Source organism: Drosophila santomea, chromosome 2L (genome assembly GCF_016746245.2).
Source record: "Drosophila santomea strain STO CAGO 1482 chromosome 2L, Prin_Dsan_1.1, whole genome shotgun sequence".
In the NCBI taxonomy this organism is placed as follows: Eukaryota; Metazoa; Arthropoda; class Insecta; order Diptera; family Drosophilidae; genus Drosophila; species Drosophila santomea.
In genome coordinates, this window is record NC_053016.2 from 2,310,571 (window position 1) to 2,333,690 (window position 23,120).

Consider the following 23,120-nt stretch of genomic DNA (forward strand, 5'->3'; position numbering starts at 1 on the left):
ATTCCCCGACATGTCAATTAAGTGATGAAAATTCCTTATCTACCCCCAAGGCAGTGGGTTGTTTTACCCAGCATCCTCACCACTCCTCCTGGCAAGTGTCTTCGTCTCCGTCTGCTTTTCTGGTAATTTGCCAGGCCAAAATGTCTGCTCGAGTCAAAAGCCAAACTCGGCAACCGCAGAAGCAGCAACTCGAGGAGCAGCTGTCAAAACGTATAGACGATGCGAAGTGGATACATCATGGGGCTCCGGCAACAGTTGAAAATGCGACTAGTGCGACTAGGTTTGGGGATTTTACCCAAAATCCTAACTTGCATTCCACATGCTGCGGCTCACAAGATATGCAAATCTTCGGCGTTGGTGGAAATGTCAAGTGAATTCGGCAGCAGGAAATTAGCACGCAAGTTGCAGGCAAACCGACATCAAGAGTCGAGATGTAGATGGGCTTGCTCAAGTAATTACAACATTTTTAAAAGCCGAATATTTATTAAAATTGTCTTGAATACATTGAAATTTAAATATTAAGGACTTTTCCTTCTCATTCAAATAGTCCCAACGTTTAAAAGGATTATGATGATAATGAAACCTTCCTTTTTAGTACTATATTATTATTACGTTTTACTACTGGAGTGACTTGAAATGTGTGTATTTCCACTGGGTTTTCCTGAGAGTGTTCAGACTGTAACCTAGCATTTTCCCGGGCTGTCAGCAAATCCAGTTACTCAGCTTGAGCGGCATTTTCCGCTTCAACGCGTTCTCGCAGAAATTCCTTCGCATTTCGGTGTTCACTTAAAACGATTTTCAGTCGCCAGTCGAGCGCAAATAAGTCAAACGGAGTGACCTTTGGACTGGCGTTGGATAAATCGCAGCAAGGGCATTTGCCAATTGTGCACTTTCAGCAGCTGCAAATTTTCCATTTGTCCACTCAACCCACAAAAGTATGCTAAACACGTGGCAAACCGTTTTTGTGGAAAATCAAATTATCAGCAAATTTATTTAATGCATAACATCGGGCTTGGCCGGTTCGCAAAAAATAAATGCGCTTTACACACGCAATTAGCAATATTCCGGCGGCCAAAAAAGCCATTGAAAATTTATCGAAATCAATGGCAATTTCCCGTGGTATTTTCGGTTGATTTTTCTGTGTCAACCCGATAACCGAAAACTGGCGCCGAAAATGCCAAACCGCAGATGCTTTCAGTGCATCGTATAGTGCAGGTTAACCCACAATAAATGTGTATCAATAAGCCATCATCAGCTAATGGGAAATTCTTTGCATAAATCAAAATAATCTATTTTGACTTGGAGCCAATTCGAGATTGGAGGAGCACCCACCTGAGCCGCCCAAACTAACGAGTCAATTTAACACATAATCGCCTATAAGCCAACGACTTTCGGAGTTTCGACTTGCAAAGCAGCGAAGTACTCAGGGCGCAAGCACATTTAATTTAGCATAAAAGCCAAGTTTAGAAGTTTCCGTCGGCCACATTTTGTTTGCCTTCACCCCGTCGAAATGGAGCTAGACCGAGTTGATGAACTGTAAATGAACTTTGTGTTTGAATTCGATTTAGTTTTATTGCAACATGCTTGAGCAGCACTCCATCTAGACATTTTCCCAAGGACTCGGACATGCAAGGATGCTAGTACGCCTGTTGGCTTGCGGAATCGAAAGTTGTGGCATTTAATAGCAGCAGTTGCAATTTGTGGTCCCTAATACAGGCACAGGATGCACATAGTATCCTTGTATAGGTTTGCAATATAGGTTTGTACCAAAAAGCCTTTCAGGCATAAAGGGAACATTCCCCATGGAGATAAGTAATGAAAATCGAGAACCAAGACGAATGGTAATGGACTCAAATAGCTAGCTAACGCAGAAAATGTTGAGGCCAGATAAGGTATTCTTATCATAATGTGATTGCACAAGTGTCTTATCGCCAAATTGAACGATGTTATAATTGTAATCTTTTTCCCACGCTTATTCACAATTGATATAGAAAGAGTACACATAATATCCCTGTTTGTTACAAGAACATTCTTCTTGAGAACACATACTGAATATACAGAACGAATATAAAGTATACAAAACAAGAGGCTGAAAGCTAAAAGAAGAAACCCTAGCTAGGTAAATGACATTCTACGGCAACGTTGCGTATGCGCGATATTCAGCAATAAAGCCATCAACACGATATCACAAAATACAAACAGCTGTCAGCGACAGTTAAATGGCGCTCATCATTTTCAGTTATGTGTTTTTTAAATTAACCACTTAAAATGCACAGATCTCACAATCCGACAACCGACAAATGAAGACAGATGAGTTGACAATTAATCCAGCAATCGAGCTCGAATTTATTCTCCTTCCACAACTATATATAAGTTTTAAATACGTAGAAAACTTATCAGTCAAATGCAGACCGGGCTTCATCCGCATCAACTTCACTTTTATTTACATTTCCATTAAGTCAACACGAAGAAAAAAGAAATTGGGGAAAAAGTGGACGAGGATTGAAACGAAAAGCTCTACTTCAGCAGAAAAAAAAACGGAGGTGGAAAATTTACTGAAACAAAGTCAACACGAATTTGCAATTTGGTATAAATTTTCCGCTGCGACCGCTGCACAAATTGCTAATTCGCTAAAAACTTCAAGTTGACACAAGAAATTTGTGTGAATACATTTTTTATGCGCCTCCTTTTGGACACCGCGTTGAATAAAACGCAGAGAGAGAGCGAGAGAGAGCACGATTTAAGTAGAAAGAGATGGCAAGTGCAAAGTAAACGGCTCGGGAAACTCAAGTGTCACTGAATTTTCCACGGCGAGTGCCTCATTTTTGTGGGTATTTGGAATGGCGCATAGAGTTGAATGTTGAAATGTTTTGATACAAATTATTTAAATTTCTTAGGTAAATGTAAATGAAAATCTATGAAATTCGAAGTATCTTATCGGTATATTAACAAGCTTATCAATAACACTCGTCAGTCACAAAAATCAGTGACTAACAATTTGTTTAATTGCCGCCCCTTTTTCCCACGCTTATCGCACTTCGTTAACACCACTCACCAACTTTTGTCGGTCTTATCAAAATCAGAGCAAATCGTTGACAGTTTGCAAATATTTGTCCGTCACTCGACATTGAGTGGATACTTGACAGGGCTTTGTGTAGTAGCTTATCGCGACCCTTAGCTAACTTTATATAGATAGATGGATACGCTGGTGCACAAGGAGATTTCCCGAAATCAGCAGCTGGATCACAAAGAAAATGCATTTATCTTGGGTCTCTGATGCATTGCTAGTTATTAATACGTCTGATTGATAAATACCCCACTACTAAATTAAAAGTGTCAACGGGGAAACCTTCAATTCGCCCAGCTCGGGTTCCGCTTGCTTCCCAGCTGGATTTTCGACAACAAAGCATTTGACATTAGTTGAGATTTTCAATGCTTTTAGCCCGCATTTTCCCCATTTTCCATCGCCATTTCCCATCCCCCATTTCCACGGCGTTGAAAACGTGTCAAATGGAGCAAGCAACGCGGGGGTTTCGGAACATAAGAAGCAGATTGGTTCGGTGCAGCCATAGAAAGACATCTACATCATCGCCATGACGTCGGGTCTGAATTGTTTGCCAGTTCGCCAGCTTGCAGCTCGGAACTTGGTCAAAATCTGGGGTACAAAGTTCGCCAAATTGCAAAGTACAAAAGGGGAATGGCGAAGAGCATAGAAAACAATGGTTCTAAATGCCGCTCAAGGTCCTTTTCATTCGATTTGATTTTGCCCGTGCTTGCATGTTTCTGCTGAACGTCTACTTATACATTTTAATCAGATAACAACCATAACCCAGACAAAACTGAGCCCCTTGGCGACAGTTTATGTGATCGATTCTGCGGGTGCTTGACTCATTTAATAACGTCGTTTTCTGAAAGGGCTAGAAACAGCCACAGTGATTTGAAAACTCTTTTTGACTCATCGCAAGTGTGGCGTGAAAAAGTACAAACTGAATTACCAACCAGTCACACCCACTACTCTCAAGCACCTTGGAGAGAAACGCGGGATTTCGCAAAGACACATTGGCCCACTTTTATGAGCCATGGTGAGTCAAGGCAGATGGATATGGCTTTCAATCGGGCCATTATCTCTCGGGGTCTGTCAACAAAAAGTCCAAGAACGTGTCGGCATGCATTAAATAACATTTCCGTTCATTGATACCACATCAACTTTTGATTGAATCAAGAACTGAATGGCACGTGAAAAAATATTTTCATTTGCAACGGGAAAAAAAGTACACCTAGGACTGGTTAATATATACTTATAATCACGTTAAATGTACTTTTTATTTGCCAGTATGACGTAAGCATGAAATTGTTTTTTTTCCTGAGTATTAATTTCGCGAATTTCAACCCCCTCATTATCATTTGGAGCAGTGTCTCAGTGGCGGTGTCAAGTCAGCCCGTGTCATTTCCTGCGGCAGTCGTCGCAACTGTTGAATTCAATAATGACAACCGATCTGGCTGCCCGGCGAGTAAACAACGGCATTAGGAAGTGGGTGGCAGGTGGCAAGTTCGCAGGTAGCAAAACTTTGCCACGACGTCGGCAGCAAACTTATTTGCTTCGAAATTACGTGTCGCCAAAGTTGGCCGATGCGACATTATACAATTTATATGCACGTATTTGCGCTCCATCCAAGATGAAATGTCGACCCGAGAATGAAACTGAGTCTGAGACTATGGCTAAAGCTGAGGTTGTAGCTGAGACTGAGCCTCAGTCCGTGGCTGCTCATCAACGAGAATGTAATTACATTTTCCCGATTCATGACAGTTTTGCATAACCAAGAGTACCGTTCGTGCCCTTCCTTCTCGTCCTCGTTCCCGTTTCCGTTTCCTGTCCTGTCACTTGCCGCTGTCTGGGATATTGCGTTCATTAATGAGGCAGGCGCTAGTGGCAGCCACAAAAGCCGAGCCGTGGATATGGAATCTGGATGAGGCAGCTACCTCCGGGCAGCTGAATGAGTTTGTCAAGAAAATTCCATTTAAAATCTATTTGAAAAATCTGACTGCAGGGGTTAATGGTAACTGCTATAATGGCAAAGTCATGCAATACAGAACAAATTTTATTTTAACTTTGAATCAGGTTACACTCATATCGCTAAAAGGGCAATTAAGAATTATTCATTATTGGTTTAATTTATATTGTTTGTCTGTAGCTTTGCAGAGATAAGCATTTTGTTATCAAATAAATTTCTTAGGTGCTTCATTCAGTACAGGCATCTTAATCATCATACTACGATCATTATTTTTATGAAACAGCTGAAGCTTTCTTTGTATGCTCCACTTCTTAAGGGGAAACGACCAACATCTTATACGTTTTGTGATTATTTGTGGCACATTATCCCCATGGCTTAGTCAGCATTTGTCACAATTGCTTTCGCAAAACTCGGGCCAACTGATAAGAAAATGGGTATAAAGGGGCTCGTCGATCCGGGCACGATTTCAGTTTCCAAAGTCAGTTCAGTTGGCAGCGCAACTGAAATTTTAATTTAAAATTAACTGAAGTTAATACGGCATAATGAGCGTTCAGCAAGTAAGAAGCAATCTAAAATCCTTCAGCTTCCTACCTAAAATTGAATAAGTTGTATACAACCTTGTGTTAATTATTTAAATTTCCATTCTCAGTTCGAGCAAGAAGTTCTTCAAGCCCACAATTCATATCGGGCCAAGCATGGTGCTCAACCCCTGACTTTAAGCCCCAAACTGAATCAGTTGGCCACGGAATGGGCCAGTGTGAGTGCTCTTTAGATCGTTAACTAATTGAGAGCACCATTAAAATGACATTCCACCCATGCAGTATTTGCTGTCCAGAAATCGCATGGAACATCGCCAGAACAGTGGATATGGTGAGAACATTTACATGGCCTCCGGGGGAAATCTGCAAGGTGCCGATGCCGTAAGATCCTGGTACGAAGAGATTCGACACTACAATTGGAATCATCCGTCGTTTCAAGGAAACACGGGCCATTTCACTCAGGTGGTCTGGAAGAGCTCCACCGAGTTGGGCGTGGGCTTTGCCAAGAGGTAAGTTATAAACTTTATAATTAAATTGTTGACTAAACATTTTCTTCAGGGGCAATACCATCTATGTTGTGTGCAACTACAATCCCCCCGGCAACTACAACAATTTGTTCAGGGAGAATGTCGCACGCCCAGCATGCTAAGTAATATGTATATTTACCTATATCACGAACTTTAAAACCGCACCACTGAACTACCAAAAACTTGGGATGAGCGAAGGCTTTGCCAAATTTACACAATTTTCATAACATTCCAATAATATTTAAGAATTTCCTATGCCAAAGCAATTTGTTTACAAAGAATCAATTCCCTTTTTAATAGAAATTTAAGGTATAACTGTTGTTATTCATTTATTAAATTTAACTACAATTAAGTCTTCGTAAAGTTGCATACACAATTTCGCTCTAATAGATTAATTACTCTTCGATGGTGCAGAGCGTGGGTCGTGGGCGGGTGGCAAGTCCTGTAATACTGCTGCTGGAGTATCCTTTCTTTGAGACCTTTTTGCTGCTGCCAAGGCCATCGCACGAATCCGCGGCGTAGGAACTTGTAGGAGTTGTTGCGGATGCTGGCTTACTGCGGTTTTTGGCCTGCTGTCGATGGACGTAAATGCCGCTCCTGCGGATTTTGCGATACAGCGAGATGTACTTGCCCGCCGTCGTCGTCCTTGGAACGATGCACTGCTCGCAGAAGGCGGTCTTGCTGCGGGCGGCCTCGCTCAGGTGGGCGTGGCCGAGGGCCTGCAGGAAGGCCAGGACGAAGGCGTAGCAGTTGTGGCTCTCCTCCGCATAACTGGCGATGGACCACCGCACCGATTGGGCGCAGATCTGTGAATGCGAATGTCCAAAACAGCGATGAGTGGTTTGGGATTTGCATTGATGCGCAGCATATCTCTCTATCTATATCTATGTATTTGCCTCATAAAACTTAGAAACCCCAATACAAATTTGGGCACCCTATAATTTCGTATTCCGCACTCACCTGCTGCAGGACCTCGTCCCAGAAGTCGTGCCACGGCTCCGGCACATCGCCCACCATCAGCGACTGCCGCCACTCCGGAGGATTATCATCCCGCCGATGGCGGCGCAGGCCAAAGCGATCGAACTCCACGATGTCGCCGCCGGATGTGGTCACTGCGATATGCAAATCGGTGGCGTTGCTGTAATCGCTGCGGAAACACAGCGCATCAAAAATATACTCCAAAAAGCAAAGGCAAAAAATATGTCCAAATTTGTTCGCTGCGAATTTTAGAGATGGTTATGGCTGCGAAATAAGCGATGGCCAGCCGCTTGGAACAGACTGACTGGATGGCTTGGTTTCGGTGATTGCCATTTGAATTTTTATTTAATTTCGTATAAACTATAGGACATAAGTTTTGTATAATGCAGCGTGATTTCGTACTTTAAACAAACTGGGTGTGTAAATGATTTCGATAGCGACCACACTCCAGTTTGAAATGCACATTGAAACTAATAAAAACATTTCGTTGATTTGCTCCTGGATTTGAATGTCGCCAGCTGCAGCAAATGGGTTTTTAGAAGGGTTGCACCCATACTCACTTGAGGAAATCGCCGGCGGAGGGACGCAGGACAATGGCGCACGGATGCTGCGTGGCCCGCACAAAAGGATATGGCAGTCGGAAGGGCAGTAGGAGGAGGCGTGGCATGGCCCTGTCTAGTTGCGCATTCGGATCCGCATCCGCATTCGCATCCGCATCCGCATCCCCATCCGTATCCGCATTCACATCCGCGTCCAGTGGGGCATTGCAATGGGGACAAGTGTGCGGCAAAGTGAAGCAGAAAACTTTCACGTTGCAGTGATGAAAACAGAGGATGCCCGGATCCGAGGTAATTGTGGTTGTACTTGTCGTAGCCAACATGGCTCTGTGAGTGTGGTTGACTCTACAGTTGCAGAAAAGGATATCAGAATATAAGAGTCATATTGTTCAGAAGTCTTTCATTCACTTAGAGTTCATTTAAAGTCAACGATTCACTGCAGGAACTAAAGGATTGCAACAAAATACTTTTTACAATGTAAATACACTATAATTTAATAATGTAACTTTTAACTTGCGATCGAAGAGGAAAGTATAATGCATTATTTTTATAAAAACCAAGTAAGGTAATACCTTTATTCCCTTTTCTCTTTGTGTTAGCTCCAACTCTTGGACTCTGTTTTCCGGCTCCTGGCTACTGGCTACTGGATACCGGCTCCCCTTCCTTTCGCCCCCGGCTGGGGATCCTTCGCCTTGTGCCCGTATTATAATTGATACTCTTTGTCTATTGTGCCACTCTGCTCGTCCCTGTTGGCCAGCTGCCTTTGGTGCTTGTGGCTTTTGGCCAGGCCTGAAACGAAACGAAACGTAACGAAAAATTGTTGTAAATAAGCCGAAACCAGACGAAGTTGCGACCAAAAGCGGTTTGCCTGGCACATTCAGGCGGTGAACAGTTTCTGTGGTTGAGAGGGCAAAGGTGAGGGGTCATGGAAAGGACTAACAAGGAGTTGGAGCCTTTGCCATATTTGTCATCATTATTGGCTGGTCTTGGGTGAAGTGTATTTAAGAACTTTTCGATTTTAGCAGCACAGTACTGGTAAATTCAAGTTGAAATAGGTGAAAAGGAAAATCATTAAGTTGAACTAATTTACAGTAGATTTATTTTAATTTTGTATATTTAAATTATTATTTGGACAGTGGTGGCTAGTGTGTTTACTCAAGTCTCCCTCGACCAAGAAAATGATTACCAACCCTTGTTAGCGTGTTTGGAATATTGGGATTTACCAAAACCGCACCCTCTGACCAAAGTAAAGCTCCCCAATCAATTAAATTCTATTCGTAGGAGAGCCACCCCAAAAAGGAGCAGTCATATGTTGGCCAGCGAAGAAAGCCGGCTTAAAAGAAAGCGGGCCAACACACAAAAACGTAAACAAACCGGCAAAATGCGAATCCACCACCTGGCTGAAAGGAAAAATCGGAAAACTGAACGCCACCAAATTGCCCAAAACAAGAAAGAGAGAGCAAAAGCGCTGGCTAAAGAGAGAGCGAGGGAAATTCTGGCGTCGTGAAGTGGAAAATGCATTATTCACGACGGAATTTCCCCGCTCGGTTCGGCGGACTCGGCTTTCCGGGAACGATGGCTCTAAGGAAGCTCGAGGCGAACCAGTTGACGGCGAGCCGTGCGAGCAGACGGTCGTGTTCCAGTCGCAGTCCCCCAAGGATCAGTTCACACTCATCAGTTAATTCGGGGAGTCCCCCAGTAGAAAAGGTCCATCAAGTGCAACGGTGTGCAAAACAGAGAAACAGAGAAACAGTGTGTGCGATTTCGTGTAAAAACGCAAGGATATACCGTAGTAGCCGAGGCAGGATTTAAAAACATAAACCAAAAAATCAAATAACGAACGGATTTAGCTTGTTTACAACTCTTGCGGTCAGGACTTTTACGGATTTTCAAGGGAGTTAGTCGTGCTAGTTGTTGTGGTTTTCCGCCCCCGTTCCCTGGGTGTTTTGTGTTGTGCTGCTGCAAAGTGGAAGATGCCATGGCAACACATTGCTAATCGATGACGTGACCATAAAACAACAAAAAAAGCCAAAGGAACATACAGCAAGCGGAAAAGCGGAAAAACAGGGGGTACCCCCCGCTGCCCACACACTTGGGATAACACAAGGATAATGACCATAAACTGACTTGGTATGTGGCAATCAACATTTTGACAGCGAAGCCCGAAAATTTGGCTAACTGATAAGTGTGGCGGCTAACGAAATTCATTTTTGATAGCCCCAAATGCCAGAATTTAAGCCCTTTAACTGCCTTGGCAACCGCCTTTCTTTCGCCCAATGCCGCATTTCAAGATCGAAAAAGATACGCCAGAACGCAGAGTTGACACTCCACAAACAAGCAGGAATGGCCGAAAGGCTGTAATTTATTGCAACTCTTCCTTTTCGCCCCTCTTGACCCAATTAGTGGGCGTGGCACTTGTTCAAAATTGAAATGTTTACTTGGCAAACTTGCCAAAGTAGTGAGAGAGCACTATTCATGAAAACTTCTGTGACAGATTTAGTAGATAATTTCTGAAAAGGGTTGTTAAAATAAAACAAAATATTTAAATTGCTTTTATAGTTGGCAATTAAAAAAATATTACTTAATAAATGTGTTTGTGAGGTGTTTCAGATAAATGAAATACATAAATGTGAGGACCTCGTTTTCTTTCATAAATATTCAATGTCCTTTGAGCATGAAAACTTGTGGAATGGCCTTTTGCAAACTTCACTTTCTCAACAAGTTTCAGCCTCTTTAAAGTTAAAAGCCTGCAAAACTAATTCTCAAAGTTATTTGCAAGTTTAGCAGAGAAAATATGTAATTAGAATAACCTAACAGAGGATTTAAGTTTAGATTGGAATTAAATGCAATCTGCATGAAAACTGCCAATACTAAAAAGGATTATTATCTAGAGCAAAAAGAAATATTGAATATTTTGTGAAAGTGATATTCAAACAAATTAAGTTTGCTTAACTGATGGGCAAAAAGTTAAATTGGTTTTACTTTGGGTCATGAATAATCAAAATAAGCTGGCCAAGTAAAATGGACGATATAAATTGTTGAATTTCGCTTAAAGTCTCGAAAAAAAACTCGTGGGTAACAAGCAGGATAACAAATGCAATAAAGGAAACGACAACAGGACTTGGGAGACTCCAAAAAGAAAGTAACCAGAGGTGGAGGGAAAAATGGGCCATAACAGCAACAATTTAAGTGAAATCCAAGCAAACTTTATCTCTATGTTGTTTGCCAACTTGAATTAAACACGCCCCCCAAACACACATGGAAAAAATGTCCGGGAAAATCTCAAAGAGTTGCGAGAAATGAAATTACAACTTGCATCCTGGTCCCAACGTATTTTTTTCTAGCAAAGCACTTGGCCAGGACCTTCAAAAGGAATTGTTTGGCCAACGAACACATAGAAAAAGTACGAAAAAATTGTCTGAAATCAAGTTAAGTTTACGCATTTTGTGAGGGATACAAAAGTAAGGAATAGGGAATTTCATGCCATAAGGTATTTCTAAAATGGAGAAGCGGAAAAAATGTGTGAAAGGAAGGTTTCTTTATTTTTTTGGGAAGTCCTTTCACTCAACGCAGTCAAAGAAGAGTTGAAAATTGTTCAGATTGTCCTGAAATCAAATACATCCCAAAGAAAAGTAATTTATTTGAGTTTAAGGCCTTGCTTACAAAAACTTTAACTTGAATTTGAATTTCCCTTAAAAAACACAAGTGAATAATTAAGTACGAGTGGAAAGGCAGTTGGCAGTACCTGCCAGTAAGTAAATTTAACGGCAGCAACTGACAGTAGAAATTGCTCAAAATTTTATTGTCCTGTGCTTTCCCCTTTGCTGGGTCCTTCACGTCCTTTTTCCGGAATTCTTTTGTTTAGTTACGTCCGCAGCTGGTGACGCAGGATATAAATTACATTTGGAACAATAAGAAACAACAATTCCAGCAACAGCAGCAGCAGCAGCTACAACAAGTGTTCAGTGAATTAATAACAAAACGGCGACAATAACGACAAAGTTGAAAATCCTGAAGGGCTGTCCAAATGAAATAATCCGAGTTGACAACTTTGCAGGCGAGCTTCCTTTGGCCCCAAAGAGAAACTCAAAATTCCCCGCAATGCGTGAATTAATTCACAAGACACACAACTCACACACGCGATACGCAGAGTTTTCCGGGACGAAAGCACCTGCGTGCGGGAAAATCTTTTAGGGGGGTTTTCGTTTCCGGTCGAAATAATCGTGACAGCTCACGAAATAATGTAATAAGACACCATTTGAAGGCATTACCTCAAAAGGTCACGAAAAATCGTATACCCTTCATTAACTTTGAATGTAGCCATAATACAGTTTTAGGTGTCCATATTCTAACTCCATTTTGTAGATACTTTTTATGTATGAGATGGAAAAGCATCGCCCCCCATTTGATGCGCCTCTGGCTGAAGGTGTGCTTCTGGTGTGCCGCATGCTGTAGTTGCCTCACCTCCATTTTCCGCTCCCCAAGAGCCGCGCCCCCTCGCCCTTGGTTTCCCGCCACTTCGGTTGGATTTCCCCCTTCAGCCCCTCGACAGCTTCACAAAGCCAAGTGTTTGCGCTTTGAAGTTTCCGCTTCCGCAGTGAACAACGAAGTGTTGTTGTGGCTGGTTGTTGTTACTGAACGTTGTTGCTATTCTGCGGCACAGCATGAAACATACTTATTTTGAAGTTGGTGGCACATCCGAAAAACACCGGGAGACACACACCTTCAAACAGACAGGATGCTAAAGCACAGAGCGAAAATGGGACTGCTTTAGAAAAAAGTGTGTTCTCTGGATTGGAAGCGCAGTCAAGAATCAAGTGGGCCTTAAACTTAGTTTAACTGCATAAACTACTTTTATTAAATTTTTCTTAGTGCAGCAGGAGCATGCCAATGCTGAGCACTTGGCGAATTTTCCATTGGCTGCATTGTTGTTCACCTTTCGGCGTCGCATCTGGTGCTTAAATCACGCAAAATTTAAATTCCAAATTTCTTCTCATTTTCAGTGGGTAAAACGCCGAAAGCTGCGAGTTTAGTTAGCGAATTGTTTGCTCAAGGGAAACAGAAGTGGCAGGTTAACTTTGTAGTAAATATTTGGTTTGTTTTCGGAACGCAAAGATTGGTTTATTTATGGCCTAGCACCGGTCCATCGTTTAATCATAATGAATTTATCTGCTAACTGGAAACTTTCTGTGGCTATGGTAACTTTCAGTCGTTATGGTATTACAATGAGGTCAGGGAAGAACTTAAAACACACTTGAACTCCCAACCTTTTGGCACTTTTCTGCCATTAAAATTTGCACACGTTGTGATCATAAATAACGACAGATTCATGCAATTTTATTACGCACTTTTATGCGCCAAGCCCAAAATCACAAATACCAGGGTGTGAATAAAAGTGCGGAGGATTCTCCGATTCTTTCGCGTCGAAGAAGGAAACTCGATACGAGTGAAAGCGGAGGAAAAGGGCAGACACTTTCACTTTGTGCCCATTTAAGGTCGTGTATGGTGGCGTTTTTCCTACGTACGTGCAATAAATAAGCGACTTATTTATGCCCCTCACACAGACACACAGACACCGCCAATAACAAAGTATTTGGGTTAGTAATGCCATTTACGAGGCAAACAAACATAAAGCTAAAATGTAAAAAAGCTCTGTTTACCTTTATATGTACACATTATACACATTCCCACACCCGCTGGTAAATCCGTCTTCAATGTAAGCTCTGCTAAATCTTAAAGAACAAAAAAAAAAGGAATAAATAAGGCAGCAAAAACGCAGCGGACGAGCTTTCGTCTATTTAACTAACTGTGCATAATTCATAATTTAATTAAGAACTCAGCGAAATGAAAAGTTACACGAGGGACATTGACGCGCCCCTCCTCTCCAGTTTTTCCGCCCCTGTCTCCATTTTCCATTTTCCCCTCATGCCAGCCTGTGTGTATGTGTTTGTGTGTGAGTCAATGGCTGGGAAGCCCCGCTTTTCAGTGGAAATGGTCAGCGCTTTTCACTGCGCGGAGGCCTGACATCTTAGCCATGTGGTTGCGTTCGCAAATGGCCAACTGCCAACTGCCAACGAGGGTCCGATGGGCCATAAGTCAAGGAAATCTCCGCAGTCAAATGGCAAGATTTTCCGCAGTTGAGGAAATGCATAAACACAGCTCTGGCCTGGATTACACTTTGCGAGGTGTAAAAAGGTTTGCCAAGCCGAAAGATGCAGTTCTCGCAGAGGGCTTTAAAAGGAAAAATTATGTTCACTGGAAAATCTGGTGAATTTTTGGTGCAATATTAATTAAATGCAGCAAAGAAGCAGCTAGTTTAAGCTCCTATAAAGCACATATTAATGGTGTAATTTTGCCACAATGGAAACAAATGTGTTTAATGAGAGCTCATGAATTTAACATTAGAGCTGGTAAGTTTCAGCTATAAATATTAAATGCATGGCCAATAAATTACCGCACACTCCCGTCGCAAAGTCGACCATTGATTAAAACGCATTTCAGTGGTTCCCCAAAGAATGCGCCAGAATCAAAGCGAAAAGCAGTTGCACATGGGATTGAGGCTGGGGGGATTGACAGAAGCCTTCAGTGGAAATGCCATTCAAACCGCAAACGATTGTCCAGAACATTGTCGATTTTCCCGACCCCCCAACCCATACCATTTCCCCGCCCAATTTCCACTTGCCACCGCCAACTTGTCACTGCAGAACCTAACAAGCCGCACAAAAGGCGTCCCTGCGACTTGGTCAGCTCTTCATTTGGTCAGCTGCCGACAGCAACCGCCATCCGCCACCGAAAACACCACCGACAACATCGCCAGCAGCAGCAGCAACAGCAGCACAGTTTGGTGGTTTTCCCCGCTTTCCCAGCCCCACGAGCTTACCCGTTTTCCCCCCGCTTTTCCTGCTCTCGCACACTCGCAACCGAGCTTCCATGGTTAATTAACTTGCCTCGCATCGCGTCGACTTGCGAGCGAAAAATTCCTTTGAGCGGGTTTCATTTTTATGCTCCCTGCGCTGCTACAAAGTTAAACGCTTTGACTTCGCAAAAGACAAAAGGGAAACGATTTTCATCTACTAATTTAATTGCTGCGACGTGATATCGACGGGACCGAAAAGCTAATTGGCAATCATTTCAAGGCCTTATTGATTAAAAGTCAAAGAAAAGTTTTAAGCAATTAATGCCAACGTCTAGATTTAAGCCTGATTATTTTGAAGTAACAAGCAATGGGAAAACTCACCGAAAAGCTAGGAAAATCTTTAAGAAAGCATTTCTATGTCGATGAGCTAAGTCAAAATGCATAATAAATATTATTTGCTCTTCTTTGTACTTGCATCTCCTCCACATAATTTATATTCCAAATCTTCTGCCTAGCATAAGCGCAATACATGAGAATTTGCATTTTCCCATTAAACTTAAGCAAATATCAACGAATTTCCAGCGCCTGCTCAAATTTTCAGCTGCCTGGGTAGGCGAGTTGCATTTAAATTAACTTAATTTTCTGCTCATTTGCAAATGCAAACACTTTACTCCTCGACGAAGACGACGTGTATGCAATTACAGTCGCCCACATAAATATATTGCCGAGGCATTCACTTAAGTTGCACAATTTAAATTACAATTGTAGCCAAAGACACAGACACCAATGAGCCACGCCCACTAAATGCGAGTGTTAAACCAAAAATATGTAAACAAAAAAAAAAGAAAACATCAGGCAAGTGCAATAATAAACATGAAACGGAGAGATGCGGGCAGGAAAAACGAAAATTCACATTGCGGAAGCGAAAAATTTTCATTTAAAGCGATAAAAACTTTTATTACCACTACGAAAAATGTTGAGAATGTTTTGGGCGCCTGGCAGTATGCAACATTTTTGCTCCCTCGACTTTCGCACAGTAAGTGCGTGTCTGTGTGTGCGTGTGTGTGTGCGTGTGTCTGTATAGAAGGAGCCATCGGAGTTATCTCCGCCCACTGCTCGGCTTGGTTTCCAGCCACTTGTATAATCGATGTATCCATGCCGATGCCTACTGCCTACGCCCCCCGAAAGCCACGCCCCTGGAAAACCCTTTGTGTTGTTTATGTTACATTTGTGTGCTGGCTGGTTTTATTGCATTTGCGGCGTCGTGATTTTCTGGCGAAACTGGTTACTGGTTTTGGGGGCTGGGCAAGGAGCTCCCCCTCGAAGTGGAGCACTTTTCCCCATGCGAAAAGCAAACGAAACTAGTGCACAGGATTAGCCGAGCAGAGAAGACCACATTTTGGGCTTATGAGCATTGCCAGGGCATATTTCATGCTCATATTGATTTTTGATGGCAGCCAAAGCCAAGCACGAGATGTGAGAATGAAAACGAAGGAAAAATAAACCGGAAAAAGAAGGCAATTCCCCGAATTTGACGACATTAATGAATTAGTTTTTGGTTAAAGGCTGGCAGCTCCCTAGATTCCAATTTCGAGGGATCTACTATACTTAATCATCAAAGTATTCCCACAAAATTGACCAAGCTTATGCTACACAATGTGGTTATCCTTGACCAAAGCCAAACAATTGAATTAATTATTCAAATCGCAAACGTGAGTGGCCAAGGACAGTTACAGCAATCAAAACAATGTGTTCACCAACTTCACCTCAGCCAGAGAATGTTCGCAGATAGAAAAACGTATAAATAACCAATTCAGATTCAATTTACGTTTGTTAAATCGCTAGCCAGATGGTTATCGAAACCGAGCGAAACAAATGCGAAACAAAAGTTCGGGGAATAAAAATGCAACGCGATGTGTATAAATTGCAAGACAAATACGCTTAAATAAATCTGCCGGCAGCACAGATTGCTTTAATAAATATTCCAGGGGTCAGGGGCCAGGGAAAAAGTGTTTACACAGACCAAACGGGCAAACGAATAAAAGGAAACTGGAGAAAACCAACGACAGCATTCGAAACATTTTTAAAACACATTTAGAAAACAAAGAGTGAAAGCTAGCACACTACAATGTTAATGTCGCAGGTCAGCAGAAGGGACTGAGGGCGAAAAGAAAAAGGCGCCAAAAAAGAATGAAAGTCAAGAAAGGCGAACACATGGCGTATGCGCAATCTTCGTGTATCGCGTATCCTGCTAGCTGCTCCTTTTGTGTGCGAAAATGGAGCGCGTGCTGACACTTAATCTTGGAGCTGACGCAGATGCAGCCCAGGATATGACAGTCATATATCTCGAAGGCTTTGAACTTCCTAGGCAGCGGATGTCGCATGTTATCCGCCTTCCACAGGGATCAACGCAAAAGAGAAGCAAAAGATAATGCACTGGCCATGGCTTTCCCTTCTGAGATAAAAAAAGGAACCGTATCCCAAATGGCAGTATTCAATTGGAAGTTGAAGCAAGGCTTGAACCTCTTCCATATCTTCCCTCATAAAACCCAAACACTTCAAGCTGTTCGTAGGCAAAATTATCGCACACATTATGCTATATTTTTATCGACCATTCCCTATTAAGACATGGTGCGCCACTTCTTTCTCTGCCAAGCAATTTCAACCCCCATTTGGCCCACACTGCGTATGAGTTATGAAAATCATTTGCGAACCCTATGAGCAGCGAGTGCGACAGAGAAATGCTCACGAATACTTCAAAGTCAGAAATTGATTTAAGTCAATTAATTATAACGACCCGTAACAGGAATAACAACAAGATCTAGACCGCTTGGTCACGCCCCTTTTGGGGAAAGCAGCCTCCCTTTTGGGCACCACCCCCGCAAACGACGTCACGTTGTTACACTGCTATAAGAGTCGTGGTGCTTTAATAATGTAGGGATAAGAGATAATGAGTTGGATTACCACGGTGCTCAGGATGTTATTTGTCAGCAACACCTAACTACTTAAAAAAGGATTCTATTTGTAACCATAATTTAATTTAAATTTAAGAAAATGATGTGGTATTCAATGGCTTGCCCCGCTGCAAAGCGAGCTCTATGGGATGCCATGTATGGCTATGTTTTTGGGGCAGGGCTTTTCATGTGGGTGGATGGAACAGGGCATGTAATCGTATTAGCCAAACGGAACTGGTAGCAGGTCGAGCACGTGTTTGCAGAACGGGCTTGGGTTGGGGGACAGGTGGACGGGGTACAGGTGGGCGGGGGGTACTTAAAGGTAATTGTATTTGTGCAGTGCCCACATGGCGTGTTTTATGAACAGAGAGGGAGAGAGCGAGAGTGGTGTGTGTTTACTCATATGTCTTGTCAAAGACAAGTTAATTATTTTAACATGTGTGTAACTATGCGTCCGTGTGCGTTCGCTGTATTGTTTATTTTTGGCCATCGATTTTCACACGCTCCACACGCTTACAGGACACACAGGCGGCGCCAAGTGTTCAGAAAGATCCTGGCTCAATGGCTCGGCATATTGCCTGCCTTATTATAAACGATTGCTGCTTCTGCTGGCTGCTGAGTTTTTCCAAATATTTGCACAATATTTGTCAGAATTAATTAACAATATGAGTGAGAGGCGGGGATGAGACTGTGTTGTCTCAGCATTTTCAACTTTTTACGCCAGCACTTGTTTACTCAAAAGCGCTTTGCATAAATTGCACAACACAAGCCGACAAAAAAATGTGCACAATTTAATTAAATTTATGCGAGCAAATTTCTCTGCTCTAAGGAATTGCAAATAAACTGAGCAGCACTCTGGGAAATTTTGGAGAAGTATTTCAAAGAAATGGAGAGCTCAAGTTGAACGAGCTATCCATGAAACTAATCGTATTTCTTGATTCTACATATTTCAATCGGATATTTTCAATCGGCGTTATCGCCATAACTTGCTCAAAAATGGACACACAGCTTAAATAAAGACTGTTTTGTGCTGCTAATAAGCACAGCTAACTATGTCTATCCATACTTTTTCGATTTTCAAAAATAAAAAATTTGACCAATTTTTGCATTTTCGATAAGGGGTACCATCATCAAAATTTGCGAAAAATGGCCAAAAATTAGCATTTCAATGTAAGTACGTGGATCGATAAGGAATTTTGTTACGAATTTAACGAGGTATGGCATTCCACATTTGGACAACTATTTTACTGCTATCGGAAAAAAAGGATTTTTTTAATCAAAAGAAAAATTAGGAAAATGTATTTGATACACGGACAAGTCGGTAGGTAAATGTTTTTGGATGATTGATTTATGATTATTTCGCAATAAATCATAATCATTAATTCAGATTCAATACTAATTTGACGCCAAAGCAATCTAGACATGTCCCTTCAACTCCTTGCCGTAATTCGGATTGCAATCCTTCAACATCAGTGTTTTGCCATTCATCTTGCCAACTTCCAGAGGCTGCTTTCCCCCAAAAGAAAAGTCCTGTCACTCTGCTCCTCATCACCGACTAACGAGGCCGTAGAAAACCTGTTTATAATTACCCCACCAGATTACACATTGCCTAACAAGGCCCATTCATTAATGTCATCAAATTCTTGAAGGACAGGCGACAACGTCTTCCATCTCGTCCTGCAAATCTGCAACATTATGTCAACACACAGTTGTTGGCAAATGGCTCACGTTAATGGCCAAGTCCTCGGCTCCCCAAGCCCCGTAGTTCCAGCCACCTCCTGGGATTTCCACAAAGTTGCAGTGGCTGCAAATGCCATAAAAAGCCAACAGGAACGACAGCAACAGCAGTGGCAACAATAAAAGCAGAAACATCTAGGCTGTGGATCTCGGTTTTGGCCTGGCTTTCACCCAGGTGAACGAAGAGAATTTGCAGAATGAAAACGTTTTGGTTTTATGGCCCTCCCTTCGCCAGTTAACATTTTCACAGCGGAAAATGGTCCTACAGTCCTACAATATGCAGAAGCGACCAATTTAATGACATTTCCTGCTTAATGATGGCTAAAAACGCATACTTCGTTAGGAAAGAAAATATCACTTAATGATTATAGGCAAGGCAATCGATTTTGCAAGTGTTTAATTTTAAATACAAGGTTTACTTTAAAAAGAGATGAAGGCTTGGATTTCCCAGCTGATTTGTCAACTTCAAATGGCCAACATTTTGTTTGTCTCTTGTTGAATGGAGAGGAAAAGCGATGGGGGATAAAGTGGCGGATGCACTCGGCCATCTCTCTGTGTAACTGGAACAACTTCAGCCTTCTTCTCCGGCAATTCGAGATTGCCTCTCCAGCACCTACTGCCACGCCCTCCGCCCCCTTTTGGCTCCCGGCCAGTTTGAGCCGTTCCATTCGTGCGCATTTCATGCTGCCTGTGTTTACAAGCTAAATTCATTCACCGCCGCTCGTCGCCTGCCGTCATCAGCAATGTGATGATATCCGTGTACCTCCTGTGGAAAACCTCCTATTTTCTTCCCTATTCCCTATTGCTGTTCTTGTTGCTGTCGCCCTGACAATGCAGCCTGCTGATGGGAAAATGGATGCAACGATTGCAACACGAGCCTCATCAGCATCATCAGGATCTATTGCCTGGCGTCAACCTGCCAACGGAAAGTGCACTCGACGAAAATGTGCCTGCGCTCTGCTCAAAATGTCCTTAAAACAACTTACTTATCACGATGGTTTTGGAAATGCTACTGTGAAACTGAGAGAGCTCTTCACGTTGTGAATGACCATTCTTAGTGTGTGTTTTGGTATGTTTTGCACATTTTTGTGCACTTTACATGCTCTTCAGCTTCACCATAACGATATGTGATAAGTTTATGCAAGTTAATCAACGCTGACTCTAATTTCCAGCTGTAAAGATGGCCACTTTGGCTCCTCCTCGTATTAGCCGCTTATAATCCCAATCCCAACGTTGTGACTGACGTTGGCCATATAGTGCTGCCTTCAAACAATATGCTCGGATAGTTCTGCGACCCCCAAAGCGATGATGAAAGACTGTGGCACTTGCTTGGTCGTTGGCCAAGTTAAGTCGGATTTATGTTGATGGTGCAGTCGGGATGCAAGTCCTGGTGGGGATGCGGAATACAAATCCCTCCACAGGAGGGTGTCCCAGTGTCCTGGTCAGTTATCCGTTGCCATCGCACAAGTCTGCTGCTGCTCTGCTGCAATTGACGTTGCGAGTTACTACTTGGAAATGGTCACGAAAGCTGTCTCCTTTTTAGCTGGCAAACATTCTGTAGCAGCCATAAAAAATATTTATTTTCCGACTAGTGTGGTGGGGGCAAAGAAGCGTTGCTAAGTTATAAGTCTGCATACTGTACATGCAGAAGAAATTACTTTCTCGGTCTTCAAGGAGCGGAAGGCTTGGCAGATGTTAACTGACCAGCAAGTTAATTTTATAAAATACAGCCCCGTATTTTTCTTTAAAAACATTTTTTTACTGTACGCTCTTGGCCTGTCTAAACATCCAAGTAGGCAAAGCCCCAAAACTAACCCAAATCCATGCAGCACATGTGTGATATGCGAGCAAGTTGTCGGGCTTATTTTGACACATGGGTAATGGGAAAATGTAGTGTACATCTGGCCATCAGACGGAGCGAAATGGAATGGCAATCCACATGGCGGCATTATGGATTAGATGTGTAAAACGGGTTTCGACTGCCACACAAAGTGATGTGCTGTTTGAGGATTCGGCTTGGGCTTTGTCAAAATTGGTTTATTTCCACAAATAGAAACGCTGTCAATCACTACAGGATTAAGCCCGAATATAAAATCAATTAGTTACACAAATGAGGTCCCACCTAATTAATCCTTTAATGTACAGTAAATCACAGCGTTATATTACACAGATTAGTTGACAAAAAATAGCTACCATTTTCCAACGAATTGTGGGAGCAGAAAACTTACCAAACTATCTAATTGCCACTTTAGAGCGGCGAAACAATTTAGGACTGCAAATATTATCCCACAATACTTACAAGCTTTTTCTTGCGCTCTGCACTTTTTACAGATTGCAATTGAAATGGCAGCGACAATGTGAGCGACCAGAAGAGACACAATACTCCGCTGAAGAGCTCTGAAAATAAGCAGCAGAAAAAAGAGGAAACAACAAATATCAGATAGAAGCGGTCGAAATCATAAACAAGAATGCCAGCCACTTGCGGAGGACTGTGAGGACTGCAAAGACTGCAAGGATGCTGATGCGATGCGAAGGCGACGCAGATTGCATTCAAGGACCGCTGGGCCAGCAAACAATCAGTGGGGCAGACAATGAGAACTAATAAAGCACTTAAGCGGATAGAAGACCAGCAGCAACAAGGACACCCAAGTGGAAGCGACTCTGTAGCATCAATCAAAATAAGATTTCCCCAGCCACGGGGCGTATGAGCAACGTGCATCAGTTTGATACGCAGACGATGGCGGAATCGCCACAAATTAGACGCGACATCATGGGTCGCCGATGTGCCACGTTGCCTTCGAAGGACTCTGAGGACGGGGCCGGCACAGCTTTGGGGGCAGCCACACCGCTGACAGCCAACGGAGCCACCACCACCGGCCTGAGTGTTACCCTTGCCCCGAAGGACATGCAACGAAACCACCTGCTAAAGATGCCAACAGCAACAATAGAGAAACCAACGATAACAGCTACCAGCAACAGCACCACTAGAAAATCAGTAACAGCCACAGCTACAGCCATACGAAGCCTGAACTCGAACCCAAACATTCTCCTTCCGACACTAAGGACATTAGCAAGGGGTCTGCTGCTACCGGTTCTGATCCTGGCCATACTCGTGGGCAGCAGCCAGGCAGGATTCGCCTGCCTCAGCAATCCCTGTGTGTTCGGCGTGTGCATCGATGGCCTAAACAGGTGAGTTCGGGTGCAAAGCCCTCTTACAACTTGCTAGGGATGGCAGCTGTTGTAGGTATTTATTCTTTTCTAGGTTTATTATTTTATACACAAAATATCAGAATAGAATATTAACAGTACTAGCCGACTAGTTACAGAACAATTGGCATAGGTCAGCCCCGTTAGGTTCGACATATCTGATGGCAGTGGCTCGACCATCCCCAAATGGGCAAAAGCACTTCCCAACCGTTTTACTTTTTGCTGATTATGGGCCAGGCAGCGACCAATAAACCCGTCCAACACATTTCGAGTGGCAATAAACTTGCGCACCACTCGAGCATCAGGAGGGCATCCAGCTTCAGTTTCAGTTACCCCGATATATGTACCTTTCCATAGCATCCATAGCATCCATACCATCCCCGTCCATAGCATATGGGGAACCCTCGATGTTGATGCCGCCACTTAGCAGGGAAATGAATTTGCCACAGCTGTCCTCCCCCCTTCGGTTTTATTTCCGCTCCTGTTTCAGGGCAACCCCTCCGGCCTCACATCCTTCACACTTTTTAATGCATGCCCGTTTAAATGGGGTTAAGTTGCGGCCACTGGGTGTCTGGGTGTATGGGTGTGGGGGGGCGGAAAAGCCAGGGGGCGGGCCATAGGGTTAAGTGGGTTTCAATTGCAAGCAGCTGGAAAATTATTAACTTGGACGAGCAACCGAAGTGCATTCTTAATGCAGCAAATTTATAGCCAAGATATGCAGATATTTCAAGTTTTATTAAAAATGCAGAAACC

The 23,120-nt window shown here is 42.9% G+C and overlaps 3 protein-coding genes across 8 annotated transcripts in view; 2 read left to right on the forward strand and 1 right to left on the reverse strand.

Moving 5' to 3' along the window:
• The first annotated feature begins 5,483 nt into the window (after positions 1-5,483).
• Positions 5,484-6,345, forward strand: LOC120450236 (Golgi-associated plant pathogenesis-related protein 1). The gene is made up of 4 exons (XM_039633118.2): positions 5,484-5,569; positions 5,662-5,769; positions 5,834-6,060; positions 6,110-6,345. The coding sequence occupies exons 1-4, from the start codon at positions 5,555-5,557 to the stop codon at positions 6,198-6,200; spliced, it is 441 nt and encodes a 146-aa protein (XP_039489052.1). The 5' UTR covers positions 5,484-5,554; the 3' UTR covers positions 6,201-6,345.
• An 18-nt stretch (positions 6,346-6,363) lies between these two features.
• Positions 6,364-23,120, reverse strand: part of LOC120450134 (MKRN2 opposite strand protein) — a 49,650-nt gene continuing 32,893 nt past the window's right edge. For 2 of the 5 annotated variants that reach the window (XM_039632982.1, XM_039632973.1), the window contains exons 3-6: positions 8,186-8,402; positions 7,617-7,958; positions 7,039-7,225; positions 6,364-6,884 (exon numbers count right to left, since the gene is read on the reverse strand). In XM_039632982.1, the coding sequence (XP_039488916.1) occupies positions 6,474-6,884; positions 7,039-7,225; positions 7,617-7,936 (918 nt within the window). In that variant the 5' untranslated portion in view covers positions 7,937-7,958; positions 8,186-8,402 and the 3' untranslated portion in view covers positions 6,364-6,473. Of the gene's footprint in view, positions 6,885-6,947; positions 6,984-7,038; positions 7,226-7,616; positions 7,959-8,185; positions 8,403-14,493; positions 14,765-21,459; positions 21,559-23,120 lie in introns of those variants that run through there. The other 3 variants (XM_039632991.1, XM_039632965.2, XM_039633000.1) reach the window with 3 other exon arrangements.
• LOC120450099 (protein eyes shut) overlaps positions 21,532-23,120 on the forward strand; it is a 37,005-nt gene continuing 35,416 nt past the window's right edge. For both annotated transcript variants that reach the window (XM_039632896.2, XM_039632904.2), the window contains exon 1: positions 21,532-22,349. In XM_039632896.2, coding sequence (XP_039488830.1) covers positions 21,865-22,349 — 485 coding nt within the window. In that variant the 5' untranslated portion in view covers positions 21,532-21,864. The remainder of the gene's footprint in view (positions 22,350-23,120) is intronic.

Excerpts from the sequence above, each read along its gene's own strand:
- LOC120450236 (XM_039633118.2), top strand. Across the intron at positions 5,770-5,833 it reads TGGCCACGGAATGGGCCAGT|TATTTGCTGTCCAGAAATCG; the intron begins GTGAGTGCTCTT and ends CCACCCATGCAG. Across the intron at positions 6,061-6,109 it reads GGCGTGGGCTTTGCCAAGAG|GGGCAATACCATCTATGTTG; the intron begins GTAAGTTATAAA and ends CATTTTCTTCAG.